General features: G+C 37.2%; 1 protein-coding gene across 3 annotated transcripts; it reads right to left on the bottom strand.

Annotated features, from left to right (window-relative positions):
• Positions 1-8,209: 8,209 nt before the first annotated feature.
• Positions 8,210-15,563, bottom strand: APD2 (RING/U-box superfamily protein). 3 transcript variants are annotated; one of them, XM_088972255.1, is made up of 11 exons: positions 15,305-15,563; positions 14,915-15,207; positions 14,678-14,784; positions 14,461-14,586; positions 14,151-14,247; positions 13,008-13,082; positions 12,852-12,934; positions 10,309-10,455; positions 9,464-9,536; positions 8,944-9,295; positions 8,210-8,578 (listed from the first exon to the last, which is right to left on the bottom strand). In XM_088972255.1, the coding sequence occupies exons 2-11, from the start codon at positions 15,204-15,206 to the stop codon at positions 8,503-8,505; spliced, it is 1,428 nt and encodes a 475-aa protein (XP_088828381.1). In that variant the 5' UTR covers position 15,207; positions 15,305-15,563; the 3' UTR covers positions 8,210-8,502. The 3 variants fall into 3 exon arrangements, with proteins under 3 accessions (XP_088828381.1, XP_088828379.1, XP_088828380.1); XM_088972253.1 differs by having other exon boundaries at positions 14,678-14,787; positions 15,305-15,501; XM_088972254.1 differs by having other exon boundaries at positions 14,915-15,311.
• Positions 15,564-17,129: the final 1,566 nt, after the last annotated feature.

Genomic DNA, 17,129 nt, shown 5'->3' with positions numbered 1-17,129 from the left:
ATACTTTAAAAATCAATATTAAATCTACTAATATTTTATTGATTTACCATCGGGTTTGAGGAATTATATGCAAACCCCGTCCCTAATTTGGAGCAAAAATATTTTCCCCGTCCCCACCCTGTCTCTTCTCCATCCCTATTTAAAATTCCAAAAAACTTGCCCCGTTCAGGGTGGGGCAGGGTAGAGGCCCTAGTTTTACAGGGAAAACTATCATCCCCACAATTCTAATAATCTTCTATAACTAATTAACTAACGGTAAATTAAATAACAATAAATAACAATATTTTATGATAATTTCCAAAAATTATTGAAATTGTTGTTAATTAGCAAAAATATATAGTAAATTAGTTATTTACAATAATAATAAATTAATGTGAACAAATGTAAATTATTTACTTTTTAAGAATAAATTATTTACTATTAATCAATGTGATGTAGTTATACTAAATTAATGTAATTATGGTAAATTACAAGAATTTTAATTAAAAGTAAATCATTTGTTGTTAATTAATGTAAAACCAAGTATGGTGAAGTCAACCAAGTGGTCTAGACAGGCGTGGATAGATTTAATAATTTTTCTAAATTATTTTATAGTTATTTATTAAAATAATAATAATGGATTGTTATTTAAATAAATATGAAACACTTTCTGATATATTAATTTCCTCATTGAATTTTCCTAAAATTTTTAATAATTATTAGTTGAATAATGATAATGGGCTATTATTTAAATAGTTTTGGAGAATATTTTTTAATTTTTATGTATTTAAAAAAATTATGGATTATTAATTAAAGAGTTTTCCTTAGTAATTTGATAATTATTAACTATAATTATTGATTTTATAGAAATTAATAGATTACACCAATTAGTAATATCTTTTATGAATAAATAATTGTGGTAAAAATTTAATGAAAATTTATTAAGTTACAATGATTAATGTAAATTATGCTAAACACTAAATATTTGAACATTTATTTAATTAACTAATGGTTAGTCAGTTTCGAGTGACCAACTCCCTAACCTAAACGAATCAATTTGGCTAGCCAAACAATCTCCAACCGAAATTGCCTAGTGAACACTCCTAAATTCAGCTAAATTAATAGTCTAATATCTAACAAATAACAATAGTTTAATCTCCAATAATTATTGAAAATTTATAGCAAAAATACACAATTGCTAAAAATATATTTATAATGAAAATACAATAAATAACTAATAAAAAACTTTAATACCTCTAAGTTAATTAACTTACTTCAACTATTTCAATAATATTTATTTTTTTCATTTATTTATATTTTATATTCTTATTAAAATTACTATAGTATTTTTTATTTAATATATTTTATATTTTTAAATAATATTTAAAATATGATTTAGTATTCAATTTTTTTTATATTGAAAATATTGAAAATTTATTTAAAATAGTATATAAAACATAAATAATACCTTGTCCCACCCCCGAATGGGGCAAGTTTACTTGAATCTTAAATAGGGATGGAGAAGAGATAGGGTGGGGATGGGGAAAATATTTTTGCTCCAAATCAGGGATGGGGTTTGCTTATAATTTCTCAAAATCGATGGTAATTTAGTAAAATATCAGTAGATTTAATATTGACTTTTAAAATATCTCTAAGTTTTTCCTCATATGTTTATAATCCTAGGATCCCACAATTCTATTTATAAAATATCCCCAAATTGTCATAATCCAATTCCTAAAATACCCCAAACTCCCATAATCCTATTTGGAAAATAATGACAAATTAGATTATTTTTAGGTGGTTGCCTCGGTGTAGGAAAAATTTGGGGATTCTCCATCCCCGATGGGGAATGAATGCCTAGCCTCCAACCTGGCCGCCCCACTACTGGGAATGGGGTAGAATGTCTTGACTATAGGGTCGAGGGACAGGGAGGGGTGCCACATCCTGTGCATCGCATGGGGCCCCAATAGTTATAATTAATTTTGTGCTTTTGATAACTTATTTAAATTATACCATAATTTTGTTTTTTAATATATATTTTTTGTTTTCAAAATAATATATATGATATGATTTAGTTATTAATATTTTGATATTTAAAGTTTTTAAAAATTAGTTATTTATAATATTATTTAATTATTTAAATAATACCATCATTTAAAATTTTAAAATATTTATTATTTATTAAATTTAACAATCCACGAAATTATAATTTACACTATTATTACATATTTTCCTTATTTTAACTATTTAAATTTAGTTATGTTAAATATTTCACTATTTAAACATTTAAATAATATGTAAAACGTTTAATCTTTTTTGTTATTTAAAATTTATTTCTTTAAAGTTATTATGTAATTTTAAATATTTTATTACATAACTATTTAGCTATTTTTAGTATTTTGGTATTTAAATGTTTTTTAAAATATTATTTAGTTATTAAATTGAATAATCCATAAAATTATAATTTATATTGGTAATACATAATTTCGTTATTAATTTTTTAAAATATAAAATTACTATTTAAAATATTCATATTATTTAAATAATACCATTACTTAAAAAATATTTACTATTTATTAAATTTAATAATCCATGAAATTATAATTTATACTATTATTACATAATTTCGTTATTTTAGCTTTTTAAAAATTAGTTATGTTAAATATTTTAACTATTAAAATTTAATACTATAATTGTGTAATTTATTTTAACTATTATTACATATTTTAAATAATATGTAAAATATTTAATTTGTTTTGTTATGTAAATTTTATTTCTTTAAAGTTGTTATGTAATTTTAAATATTTTAATTCATTATTATTTTTCTCTTTTTAATATTTTGTTATTTAAATAGTTTTTATTTAATTTTTTTAAATATTATTTAGTTATTAAATTAATTGAATAATCAATAAAATTGTAGTTTATATTGTTATTACACAATTCCATTATGAATTTCTTGAAAATACAAAATTATTAACAATACAAATATTATTAAACCTATTATAATTTTTTTGTGTTTTTAATAAACATTTTAAATTTATTAACATAATTTCATTATAATACTTAAGTAATTGTAAAATGTTTTAATTGAAAATTTCTTTATATAGATATAGTTGAAAGGTGGTGTAGAGGATAAATAGGAATTAGAGATACTTGAGGAGATAACTAGGAATTAGGGAGTGATAGAGATAATTTAGGAGAAAGTGGGGGATATTAATTTCCTAATAAAAATATAGAAAAAATAGATAAGCCATGTTAGGTGGCAACTCCTAATGCTTCTAGAGGGAATCTTGCACGGCCTCTAGAATTGCATAGTTTGGATAACATAGGAAGGAGAGGATTGCTGACATGACAAGCTCTACTTTAGTAATAGTATATATATAAATTACTAAATTAGGCAATAGGTCCCATTTGACACCAATTCATTGGTTAAACATGGTACCTCATGGAAGGGCCGGATCCATGTATTGTATTTAACCCAGGCCCTTTCCAAATTTAGCAAATGTTCAGTCCAAGCCCAAGTCCAACTTGCATTGCTATTTAGTAGGGAGAATGAAGGTTCAGCCCAAAGTCAGAATTTTTAGGCCCAAAGTACAGTTGGGGTAGGTGCCAGCTCGAAATTGATGCCAATTCATGGGCATTGGTGCATAGAATGGGGGTATTTGACATTTTCGAATGTTTATAGGTTTGGAGTGCAATTCAGAAATCTGTAATGGGCATGTCCTTACTTTTCCGAAAATCAATCAAATTCTAGCGGTCTGTGATGTGATGATTAAACGTGTAATTGGTACCCTTCTAGAACCTACCTGGCAACACCCAATCAAAATATGACTATCTGAACCTTGCACCTCCTCATTGTCCTAGGCCATTTGGATTTACCCTGTGCAAATTAAGACCAACCCAACCCTAATACGACAGGGGCGGATTAGTGTAGATTTACCACCTAACCGATCCACTAACATCCCTAAACCCAAGGATTCGAAGACATCCCTTAGTAGGAATGGCAACGGGGAGGGGCGGGAATGGGGAGCCTCTCCTCGTCCCCGCCCCTACTAACGGGGACAAGGTTATCCCCATCCCCGCGGGGATCCTCATTCCCCGTGATTTTTTATAATGTTAACCATTTTTTTTTGTTTTGTATTTTATTTAAAAAATAAAAATAAAATAATTAAAATTTACAATCCTATTAGAAAAGATTCAAACATATTTTTAAAAATATTAATATATAGATGTATGTGTACATATATACATATATAACGTATGCATACGTATATACATATATATTAGTGGGGATCCCATAGGGTGGGGATCGGGGTCCCCGTGGGGTGGGGAGTGCTCTCCCCATCCTCACCTCGTGCCCGCTAATGGGGATGAAAATTTCCCCATCCACGTCCCCACAAGGGGGAAAATCATCCCCATCCCCGCCCCATTCAGGGCGGATCTCCACGGGGATCAAGGAAATGGGGGAAATTGCCATCCCTATCGCTTAGGGCCTTTATTAGAGGTCAGTGTGGATTCTGGTTTTGATATTACATCTTTAGACGTTTACTCTCAACCAAAGGAAACAGATGGGGAAGAACTAGGGGTGCGAATGAGTCGGTTCAGTTCGGTTCCATGGCAGAACCTGAAATCTATCCTATAGCCCTATAGGGGTAACTCAGAATTAGGCGTGCAAATTGATCGGATCATAATCTGATCTGGTCCTATTTAGTCGAATTCGGATCACCCCTGTTTGGATCTTTGGGTCGGTTTGGATCGGATACTAGGATCCGATCAGAAGTCGACTAGATTCGAATCACCCCCTATATTTTGATAAATTTTTTATATTATTTATTTTTTTATAAAAAACATGTATATATATGATGAAAATAATTAAAAGAACACTTGTATTTTTTGTTTTTACTTTATTTAAATTAGTAAATTTTACTTTCTTCTAATAATTTATTAATTTTTAAAGAAAACAAGTTGGATCAGATCTGATCCGAAGATCCGATTTACTAATAGACTTGAATTCAAATCAAGTCCTATCGAGATCCGATTGGGTCTTCGGATTGGATTAGATCCGACATGAATAGTGTCGAGTTGGATTCGAATATACCTTGATTCGAATATGATCCAATCCGTTTACATCCCTACTTGGAACTAGAACCTACCTTGTGAAGGTTGGTTATGACCTTGGAAGTTATGGGGTTGATTCTAGGGTTTACCCATGGAACCTATTCTTTCTTCACTATCGCCCTTCAAAAAAAAGCATGCTCTTTAAAAACTTGATTTTCAATAAATATAATATATAAGTTTAAAACTTATAATATCTTTATTGATTAAATTAAGTAATTTAATATGTAGATTACCATTATATGGTTCAAAACTTATAATTTAAATTTAAATTTTGTAAATATTACCTTTTACATTACTTATTGTACACATTCAAATATTAAAATGAAAACAAATGATCAAATCACTTACGAACACAATATTCAAGTGAGACCATGGCCTTTGTAACCATGAGTGCTTGGGTTCAAATCTTCACATCCCCAAAAGTATTTTGGGTTTATTTCAAGGCAAGTTCGATTCCAAGGCAGGTTCCACCAAGGCCAACCAACACCGATTCATCAGGTCAATTCAGGTAGGGTAAACCTGTTATGGGCCCGCGCGTAGGATCTCGTCACGGGGCGGTCCACGGGGAAAACTCCTAGCCTTCCCTTGCCCTTCTCTTTGCGTGCTGACCCTATTGTGGAGAACTAGGGAGTGATTTGTCCAAGAGATCACCCTAACTCTCCTAAGCCCTTCTTTTGATCGAAAATTCAATGCCTTTTCATTAATTCGTGGCTCCTTAAATAGGAGATTACAGAAGGAAATTCCTAATTAAGCTCAAACTCCTAATTACCTACTCCTAATGGTAACACAACTCCTGTTTAAGATAAGATAAGATAAGATAAGATAAGATAAGATAGGGTAGCTGGCAGCGAGTTGGCGAGAAGAGATAAGTGTGGACCCACCCTGATGAGCTATCGTGTGGGTCCCGCTCTACTGCTGTTTCCGGGCGGCGTGCACGTCTCACAGTGTTGCTTCCGTGTGGCGCGTGCTGCTGTCATGCGGTGCATGCTGTGCGCTGTCGGGCGGTGTGTGCTGCGCGTTGCCGGGCGGTGCATGCCGCGCGCTGCCAAGTGGTACGTGCTGCTGTGCGAGCCGCTGCCTGTGACTGTGCCGCAATGTGCTGTTAGGCGGTGTCCATAACATCACACCCCTTCTGGACAACGAGCTTGTTCTCAAGCTCGAGAGCTAGGTAGGAACTGTGAAGGTCGGTCTAGGGAATCCAGGTGGCCTCCGCTGAGGGTAGTCCTTCCCATTCTACGAGAACCTCGAAGGTACCTTGATTGACGCGTGACCGGACAAGAGCTCGAGGGTGGAGGATGGGTCTGCCATCCTTTAGAGGGGGTAGAGAAGGCACGTGCTCAGGGGGAGTCCTTGTAAAAGGCTTCAGTAGGGACACATGGAAGACGTCATGGATTCTGCTGTGCTCTGGTAGCTCGAGTTGATAGGCAACCTTCTCGACCTACCGGAGAACCTTGAAGGGCCCGTAAAATCTGGGGGCCAGCTTGGGGAGGCCTCGCCGCCTGAGGGAGAGCTGGCAGTACGGTTGGAGTTTCAGCCAAACGAACTGACTTGGCTCGAAGGTGACTTCACGGCGGTGCTGACCGTAGGTTTGCTTCATACGCGCCTGTGCCTGTTGCAAGCGTAGGGAGACTTCGGCCAGGAGGGCGTCGCGGTCTTGGAGACTGCGATCTGCTTCTTCCAACCGTGTGGAACCTGGTTCGTAAGATAAAAGACGGGGAGGGTCTCGACCATACACAACCCGGAAGGGGGTCATGCCAAGGGAGGAGTGGTAGGACGTGTTGTAGTAGTATTCGGCCCAAGGAAGACAATCTACCCAGCGTCGTAGTTGGTCCCCTAGAAAACAGCGGAGGTACATCTCTATGGTCCGGTTGACAACCTCCGTTTGCCCATCCGTTTGTGGGTGGTAGGTGGATGAGAAAGCTAGGGTCGTCCCCTGTAATCGGAACAACTCCTTCCAAAAGGTGCTGGTGAAGACTGCGTCCCTGTCGCTGACGATGGACTCTGGCAGCCCATGTAGGCGGAAGATGTGTGTGAAGAAGGCGTGGGCCACAGAGACTGCACTGTATGGGTGGGACAACGGGATGAAATGGGCATACTTGGAGAAGCGGTCCACCACCACGAATAAGATTGATTTCCCTCCAACTTTAGGCAAGCCTTCAATGAAGTCCATGGAGATATTGGCCCAAATCTGTGTTGGGAGTGAGAGGGGCTGCAGAAGGCCAGCCGGGTGTAAATTCTCCCATTTTTGTTGCTGACATGTAGAGCAGTTCTGGATGAAATCCCTAACTGATCTGCGCATACCATACCAAAATGTTATGGGCCCGCGCATAGGATCTCGTCACGGGGCGGTTCACGAGGAAAACTCCTAGCCTTCCCTTGCCCTTCCCTTTGCGTGCTGACCCTATTGTGGCGAACTAGGGGTGATTTGTCCAAGAGATCACCCTAACTCTCCTAAGCCCTTATCTTGATCGAAAATTCAATGCCTTTTCATTAATTCGTGGCTCCTTAAATAGGAGATTACAGAAGGAAATTCCTAATTAAACTCAAACTCCTTATTACCTACTCCTAATGGTAACACAACTCCTGTTTAAGATAAGATAAGATAAGAATAGGGTAGCTGGCGGCAAGTTGGCGAGAAGAGATAAGTTTGGACCCACCCTGATGAGCTGTCGTGTGGGTCCCGCTCTACTGTTGCTGCCAGGCGGCGTGCGCGTCTCATGGTGCTTCTGCCGTGTGGCACGTGCTGCTGTCGTGCCGTGCATGCTGCACGCTGTCGGGCGGTGCGTGCTGCGCGCTGCCGGGCGGTGCGTGTCGCGCGCTGCCAGGCGGTACGTGCTGCTGCGCGGCCTGCTGTGCGAGCCGCTGCCTGTGACTGTGCCGCAATGTGCTGTCGGGCAGTGTGTCCATAACAAAACCCTTGACATTGGAACCAGCCTAGGTGGGGATCAGTTCCAAGAATTTGGAACCAGACCCTACCCTGTAACAGATTGGATAGTGTCAGTTCAGCGCTGGTTCGAGGTTGGTTCCGGGTAGAACCTACCCATTTGCTCACCCCTAAGAAGAACTGTGATCCAGGTAAATCTAGACGAACATCAATCTGTAGACACTCACATGCATTTAAGTAAACTCTTTAATGTATTCATGGTAATACATGGTGGAAAACCAACCTAAAAAAATTGGATCAGCCATTCCGCACTCTTGTTTCGTTACAATGCCAACTCTTAATCACAAGGGAGAAAAATGCATCTATTATACACATTCTATCATAAGCCAGTTACTGATTACATTGCCTTCAAAGTGTAAGCATCTGAGTCCATCCACAAAACAGCAGATGGCCTTTCTCCGATGACCAACAGACTGCAACTGTTCTACATGCTGCACTTTGCCAATGAAGCATACTCCTATTCAAACCGTGAATATCTTCCTCACCTTCTTCATTCTCCTACGACAAATGGGACAAGTACCCACTTCCTCTGCAATCCTGCAGGGATAACAGTAGATTCAGACACAATTGATCTTTTAACCATACTGATTTCTTGTAGAATAGAGATTGATGGTGGAAAAACAATGTTTAAGAACAAATTTTGCTTAGTAGAACACTAGTCAATTGATTCACTAAAGTCCTAATCAAGTTAGGTAGTTCAAGTATGGCCTTTTTGGCCTACTGAACCAGTAAGTAAGACTCTTCCGGACTTAAAAGGTATCCTGAAGCCTGGACAATTTTCAGTTTTACTCTAAGTGGTGATAAAGGTATTCGTGTTCCAAACCAGGAAAAAATTGACATTTAATAGCTCAAATAGTCAACTGATACCAGAAGATAAATGTTTAAGAGTAAAATGTAGTTACCTTGTTCCACATGTGAAACATGCTGCACAGTGTCCACATGGAAGGAAGAAGCAGTCCCTTGGTGCATCAAAGCATATTGCACATAGACGCCGGGGATTATTATTGTTTTCCCCATCTTTTAATGGTTTTCCCTCAGAGGAACCCACTCCAATCCATTCTTCAAGGTCATCCTCATCATGAGAGACTGAATCATAAGATGAACCCCAACTCAAGAGATCATCATCTTTGTTTGTGAGCAATGGTGCTCTCTCAGAATCCACCTGTACTGTCTGAAGCCCAGTCCCATCTCCAGTGGTGGATTGGAAATGGTTGCAGACTTTTAAGGCCACTAAGATTATCAAAGTCATTCCACCTGCATGCAAGAATTGTAAGAGACAAGAAAGGAGGGTTCACTGTGTGATCGAAATGGTTGCAGACTTTTAAGGCCACTAAGATTATCAGTCATTCCACCTGCATGCAAGAATTGTAAGAGACAAGAAAGGGGGGTTCACTGTGTGATCAAAATGGCAGTAGAAAATACCTGAGCCGACAAAATATGTGACCCATCGTGGTCCATATAACAGCTTGACGTACAAGTCATCAGTGTCTGTATCCTAAGGAACCAAAAAAAGTGCATATACATAAGCAAAAATAGACTTGATAATGGAAATAATATCCTTATTGGTCTTTTTTTTTTTGATAAATTCTTTCTGGCAAATGATCTGCAATACATGAGATTCATAATCTTAAGACCATATCTAACCCTGTATTGGCATAAATATGGTCTTCAGAAAATCCAATGTTAAAAGATCATTTGTACATAAGAATGCCCTTTATTAAATCTTTGAAAGAAGAAAACTGAATCCAAGAAAAAAGATAAGATGCTACCTCCAATGTTACAGTATGAGCCCAAAATATGTCGTAACACAATGTAACCATTCTACCAAGGAAATCTAACCCAAAAGGAACTACAACCCGACCTACCTTGTGGCTTCCTAGCTCTAGAGAAAAAATTAATTAGATTGATTGGCCAAGAATATAGGATATTCCCATTAAGATGAAACCTCAACCTAGATCATCTCACTCAAATTTTAGCCCCAATTTCCCTAGATGTGCGCCACACATATGCAGCTGAGGCAGGGAGTACTGTTTGTTCCCATCTTCCCACATTGTGCGAGTACTCCATGTTTGGTTATCTATTCCTAATGCACAAAATATTTTTATTCAGAGACTAAACCTCGTGCGATAAACTACTAATAGCAAAATTTTTTTAGCCAAGAAACTAGAATTTTAATCACATAGAACCAAAATGATGGACTGTTTTGAAGAAACACTCAAGAAATTTCAAATAAAGGAAATTAGGGAAACAAAATGTGACAGTTTTACCTGTTCTGCACCAGGAGAGGTGAGGACAGCAACATTGGCCCTAAAAAGGAAAAGCTTCAAACTACATAAACTGCGAGAAAGAGAACACTTGTAATATGCCTCTGTTGTATTATACACGAGAGCTCGTATAGTAATGTTCAAATGTACCTGTTAAACATATAGCTCATCATGAGTTCACAGTCTAAACAACTGGGCATAAAGCCATGACATTGCACCTTAGGCTCAATTTGGAAAGAGTACAAATACAAATATGTATAGCGTAAAGCCTTGTATTTGTATTATTTTGTATGTATTTTCACTGTACATATTTGTATTTGCACTCTTTCCAAACCGAGCCTTATGAACAATTTAAGAAACGGACGAGGCAAAGAGAAAATAATAAATTTAGTTATTCAAGATGAGGAAGTAAGCCTTTATGATTGGTGTGATGTTTATATATGCTCCTAAACAACAGTCAGCTTATATAACAACTACTACATCTGCATCTGAGGTAAGGTATACTGGCTTTTGGACCGTTTTCCTGTCTATCTAGTCCATGAATCATAGAGATTGGATAATCTCATGATCCTAACCATTCAGTATTTGATTTTGGATTGTCACTAAAGCTGCATTCGTTTCCATGTAAAACGGGTGGAAAAGTTCTGGCTATAAAAGGGAAAAAAATATAATTGAAAGTTTTACATATCTAAATTCAATACCTTTTACAAAGAAACAAAAGGAGACTAAAGTTACAGGTGAAAACCACAGAATAGGATCATAAAGATCAACTGAAAAGTTACGGATCAAAAAGAGGTATCCCACCAAGAAAATGGTTTAGGTCTTGGATTGACATCAATGTACTATTGGTGGTAGGTAATTGCATGATCCAACTGCCTTTACTCCATGTCTTTTTCCATCTATAATAAACTCAACATATGTTCATTGCAAAGTAAATAATTGTGGTAAAGCCGTCACATGAGCTTCTAACATTGTCATCAAAACTAACTATATCAATTCAATCTCCAGTTCTTATGCATACTGCAATGCCTATACATATTTCATGTGGTACAGAAAACCTTTGTCAAAATATTTGTTGAAAGAAAAAGGTTGAGAGTTGTTTGTTTCAATGATAAGAGCATCTAGATAACTTCCACGAGGGAAGTTGAATTCCAAATGGCACAGTTCAACCATTTCAGAGAAATAAGATTTACATGTCTGACTCCGCACACTAGGGTTTGAAACTAGAAGTAAAACTATACCTATCAAAAAGAAGAGTCAGCAGTAAATTTAATGAAATTTGTCTGTCATTCGTCAAACTGAAACTGATATAACATGTAGAAAATGGGGACAACTAAAGGTCTCGAATGAAAATAATCAGTGTTTTGGACCCTGGAATGCATGTGATAGTTGAATTGTTTAGACCACCATCTGATTCTGATGGTCTTTGTAAACTGGGTAAACTACTCATAAAGAGGACCTAACCATTTTATTTTATGAAACTACTCAAATCTGGTCAGTCAAATTATCAAGCTATTGAAAGTTACCATTTCCTATCAATATATATATATATATATATATATATTAAGAAACCTTTAGAAGTACTATTGAGAAAAAAATGCATTTCTTCCCAGTTTATGCCACTTTGTCTAACTAGAGAAGTTTGTATTTCCTCCCAGTTTATGTTACTTTGTCTAATTAGAGAAGTTTGTATTTCCTCCCAGTTTATGGTACTTTTTCTAATTAGAGAAGTATTAAGGTATTTTTCTGCTGCTGCTTCTGTTGTTAAGAATAGGCCTAGGTTCTACTGGAAAAATATGAGAAATCAGAGGAAGATTGACTAAATTCAGTGAAGAATATCAATGATTATCATTGCTATCATTCCAAACCTATTGTTCTTAGTCCTACTCACCAAGATTCATACCCATCATTCTAAACAATCCTTTCCATTTTTTTTATTTTATGATGTGGTCACAAGCTGGTGCTTGAGAAGACTAGGACAGGTTTAAGAAGGCGGGGTTTGAAGCTGAAAAATACAGGTGCAACTTGGGTATCCAATTTGAAGATTTTCCACTGCATCGCAGATCATGTCCAGGCCCTTTCAAAATTTTACACGTTCAACCTTAGCCCACTCAAGTTGACCCCTACTGTATAGCGCTTCTTGTTATGGATGGACCGATGGGCTGTTTTGGAAGTAAATCGGTTTCCTTTTTCTTTTTTCTTATTTTTTTTCTTTTTTTGCAGTTTTTATTTGTTAGAAGATGTTTGTTTTCTTTTATCTATTTTATAAGCCACACATGTATACCCCAGAGATATCTGGGTTTACCTGGATAAACATGATTAATGTGCACTCAGAATTCACATAAGGACAAATATGGCATTTCAGTTACCAAGCCTCTCTTCCTTTCAATTAGGAAAATAGTAAAAAATATTTTTGGTAATGGTGGAATTCACATAAACAGAAATCTCAATTTCTTGATTAATTAATAAATGGCTTATTTGAAGCAACGCAAACCAGTTGAATCAACAGAAAGAAATGGAACAGTAGTAAATAATGTCATTATTACCTCCACCTCCTCTGAATTCAGGTTACCCACTGCAATGTAGTAATCATATGACTTGAAAATTTTCTGTTTGATCATTCCTTTTCCTGTGAAGGTATATTTAATGCATTTAATACAGTACTACCATGGAGAGAATATATAGTCTAGTTTCAATCTTACCATAAATGATATTCCATGACAAGGTAGTATTGGGATATGATGGCTCTTCAATCCATTCAACCAAGCTTTCTTTACCTGCATGCCAACTCCAAAATTAAGAGAAAAGACAAAAACATAGAAAAACAGATAAAGACGCATTTATAGAAAAAGAAATCCAAATCCAACATCCTCCACAATTTTAATGTTTAAAGGTAAATAAGAATTAGTAATGCATGGTTGTCTTTGCTGCAAAATAATTTTTTCTTATGCCCAATGTCTTGATAAAGTGTAGTAGTGCAAATTGCTGTATCTCCCATGCATGTTTAGACCAGCATTTCCCAGTGGACTGACTAGCAACAATTGGTAGCCCTATTCCCTAATAATGATAAATGCAGTGTGGGTTGACCCTGGAAGTAGAGTTCCTTATAGAAAAATTTACAACTTATCATATCTATTTAGGGGTTTTTGCAGCAAAAGAATCACAGAGATAGAGCGGCTTCAGTATGACTTGGTTGCAATGCCCCATCAATTGAAATTGGGTGATACAGTGTGAGCATATTAATCTCATAACAGAATATTTGTCGCCATGATTTATGCCCAAATAAGGAGGTGGAGTGGTGCTGTTGTGGTCTTTGCATAGGGAAGGAGTCCATTATTATAATAAAGTAACAAATGGGATGGCAAAGGAAATAGAATGTGCATTAAGGTCTAGGCTCAGAACCTTAAGTCATGGTTCACTAATCCTAGACAGAAGCATCTATAAACCAACCCCTCTTGAAGCCTCTTTCAATGTTCACTTGATTCATAGTGTCTGACTCAGAAGAAAATTTCCCACAAGGCAGTCAAAAACAAATATGCAGAAGTTTTTGTGTGACAGTCATGCATAATTAGGACAAGTTGGGCAAACAAATTTCAGGTATGAACTCTGCTAGGCTTTTATAACTGAAAAAACTGACTGATACAACATATGCCAAAGATAGTGCCAACTTAACAGCACTCTATCAAGGCATACTTGCAGACGAGGGAGTTGGTGTGGATATTCATTCCTGACTTAAGCAGTACTTATTTGAGAGTTAGCAATAGCTAAGAATAAATTGTGTTTACTGAAGTGTTGATTAATTTGTGAAACTATCATTAAGGGACTGGCCGGAGGTGTTAACTTACCTTTTGCAATTATAAGGGATAAAGGGGAGGAGCTCTGAGATTTGACACTGTAAACAATATCCAGTTGAGATCCTTCATTCAGGAAATATATCCACTCCTGTATAACAAGTAGAAATTAAGCCTACCTCATCAATCATAGAGCCTAGAGCTTCAGGAGCAAAATTAAATCATATTCAGGGAATGGAGGAAAAAAAAAGGAGACAGAACCGACGAGAGAACATGAATTTTAACTGGGTTGAAGTTTTTAGTTCCAAAATTAAAAAGTACAGGAAAAAAAAAAAGCAAAGGTGCATGGGGAAAAGTCTCTTGCCTTGTGGGAATTAGCTGGAATAGAAGCGTTATGGATTTCAGACCAAGTCATCTCAACATCAAGAGGAGGTTTTTTTGTAAACCCATATAGGATAGGCCCAAGCTTTGGTTCTCCTAATTCTTGCACCTGGAAATAAAACCAAGTCAATCTTCAGAAAAACAATGGTAAGTTCCAATACGAAAGAATTGAACGAGACGGGAGTAATTCGGGAAATTACCTTGATATCCTGCACAAAGATCGAATTGGCTTGCAATAGACGGGAGTAATTCGGGCCCAATTGTAAATTAACGGATCCATAAAATCCAAGTATCAGAGTCATGGATGCTGCTGATGATGAACATTGGAAATCAACAACGAAACTAAACCAAATCAAACCAAAACCCAAATCGAGCTTAAGCCCAATTACATTTAAGTTTTCAGACATGGACAAGAAATCAAAGAGAAGAAAACGAACCGAAGAACCAAAAGGTAACAAGCACGATGAGGCAAGACCAGGCATCATCCCTCATCTGGGTCGAGGCCACATCGGATATTGAAATGTTGACACGATAAGTGACGCTAGTCTGCCGCTGCTGGTCTTGCTCTTGATGGGTGTGATGGTCTTCTTCTTGAACCTGCAAAGAAGACGAAGGCGGCAAAGACGAGGACGATGACAAGGAAGCAGATTCTTGAGGATCCCCATGGAATGAAGTAGAAGTAGAAGGAGAAGAAGAAGGGATAGGGACATAACGTTCTTGCCCGTCCATCCTGCAAAAAACAGTATGAGAGATGGAGAGAGGAATTAAGAAGGGGAGAGAAGGAGAAAAGAACAGGACAACAAGTGAGACTTAATACTCTAGCTCACCTCGAAGAGTTCGATGCAGAGTAGCAGTTATTGTAGAAGAACCAAGGATGGAGGTTGAGATACAGAGAGCCACACCAGGCAGTCCTCCCATTATCCTCATTCTTCTTGAGACTGGTAGTTGGGTTTCGAGTTTCGACGGTTAGTTGGATATCCCGCTTCTCAACTGCTCAGCATTCAACTTCAACCCACTCTTGTCTGAATTCTCTGTGTCTGATTCCAAGTTTTTAATTCTGGCGGCACGCATGAGGAGAAACTCTCCTATTGTTGGATTTTTGTCTCTTATTTAAGCCGTCCGGACTCCGGACTGCTATTTTGTGTTGAATCTTGAATTAAAATGATAATTAATAATTCCAATCCAAGGGTGAGGAAGAGGGGTGTAACTTGGGCGGGCCTAACCCAAGCCAAACCCGGCTCAACCAGAGTTTCTAAGGTTGGTCCAACTCAAGTCAGACCCAACCCTATGACCTGGACCTAAGGCCTCAGCCTGGACCAAGCCCAATCTGGCCAACTTGAGCCTAGTTTAAACTAAAATTGGTGTACTTCAGTTGGGCTTGAGTTGGTCAGTAGGGCTCAGGTGGGCCTATTACTCTATTAGGCCCAATGTATTAAAAAATGCCCTAAACCTATTTAGCACTAATAATTAAAAATGTTAAAAAGAAAAGAAAAGAAAAGAAAAGAAATTTGTACATTCTTTATACATACAAGTGCTACTAGATTCCCTCTAAGCAAAAAATCTATACAAATTCTCAAATCATGAAAATCTAGTTGCACATTGGGAACATCTCTCCATGAATTTTATCAAGGATATTCTCAATGTGTTCAAAATGCCATATGTGCAAAGTTTCTACTTGCACGAGATTCAGGCTCCATACAAGCATGCAATTGCATATGTATATATATGTATGCATATATGTATACATAGTTGAGCTGGGTTCAAGCTGAACTTGGGTTTGGCCAAACTTGAGCTACCTAAAGGCCAGGCCCTCGCCCAACCTCAAAATTTTTCAGTTGAATCCATTTGGTCTTGGGTTGAGACCATTCCAAGCATATTTCTTAACCCAACACTAACACCCTAGAAAATGGTAGCTATAATTGTAGATAGTATAATTGCTACATAAGTAGATAACCAACCGACATCAAGAGATAAAAGCTAGGGGTGAACCAAGTTCTATTTTTTGAAACAGAACTGGTACCACCGGTTTTTGAAAAATCATGAACCAAAACCAATTAATTAATCAATTAAAAAATTTGGTTTTTGACAATTTCAGTTCTTCGATTTCTCTTTTTTTTTTCATATTTTCAATATATTATAAATACTATAAATATATATAATTTATAATTTATTTAATCTATTATAAATAAATAATTAAAAATATAATATATAATTATATTTGATGAGGGCAGATTTGGCCCTCCAGTGGAATTGTGACACGTGGCACCTCGTGACAACTAGGCAAATACCCAGCCAACAACTTACGAAGTTGGTGACCCACCCGGGCACCGGTCTGGCGCGGCCTGTGCGACCTGGTCGACCCGGATCAGCCTAGCACATGATCCGGCCAAGCCGTCCATAAGACGCCCACTGATAAACTTGGCGGCATGCATAGTCCACGAGCTCAGTAGCTCACCAAAGAGCCAGGCAGCTCGGCAGAGCTTGCCACAAGCAGTTCAGCAGAGCTCACCACAGGTAGCTCGCCATAGGCAGTTTGCCACAGGCAGCTCGCCGTAGGCAGCTCACCACAGGGAGTTCGCCCCCAGGGAGTTCGCCACCAGGCAGTTCGCCACCAGACAGCTCGCCATAGGCAGCTCGTCCCTTGTAGAGAAG

This window comes from Nelumbo lutea, chromosome 2 (genome assembly GCF_056320005.1).
Source record: "Nelumbo lutea isolate HS-2025 chromosome 2, American lotus-T2T, whole genome shotgun sequence".
NCBI lineage: Eukaryota > Viridiplantae > Streptophyta > Magnoliopsida > Proteales > Nelumbonaceae > Nelumbo > Nelumbo lutea.
Note: the sequence above shows the minus strand (reverse complement) of the source record. Positions and strands in the feature narration are given on the sequence as shown.

Excerpts from the sequence above, each read along its gene's own strand:
- APD2 (XM_088972253.1), bottom strand. The coding sequence starts at position 15,206 with ATGGACGGGCAAGAACGTTATGTCCCTATCCCTTCTTCTTCTCCTTCT. Across the intron at positions 9,537-10,308 it reads CCTCTCCTGGTGCAGAACAG|GATACAGACACTGATGACTT; the intron begins GTAAAACTGTCA and ends TTGGTTCCTTAG. Across the intron at positions 9,296-9,463 it reads CACATATTTTGTCGGCTCAG|GTGGAATGACTTTGATAATC; the intron begins GTATTTTCTACT and ends TCTTGCATGCAG.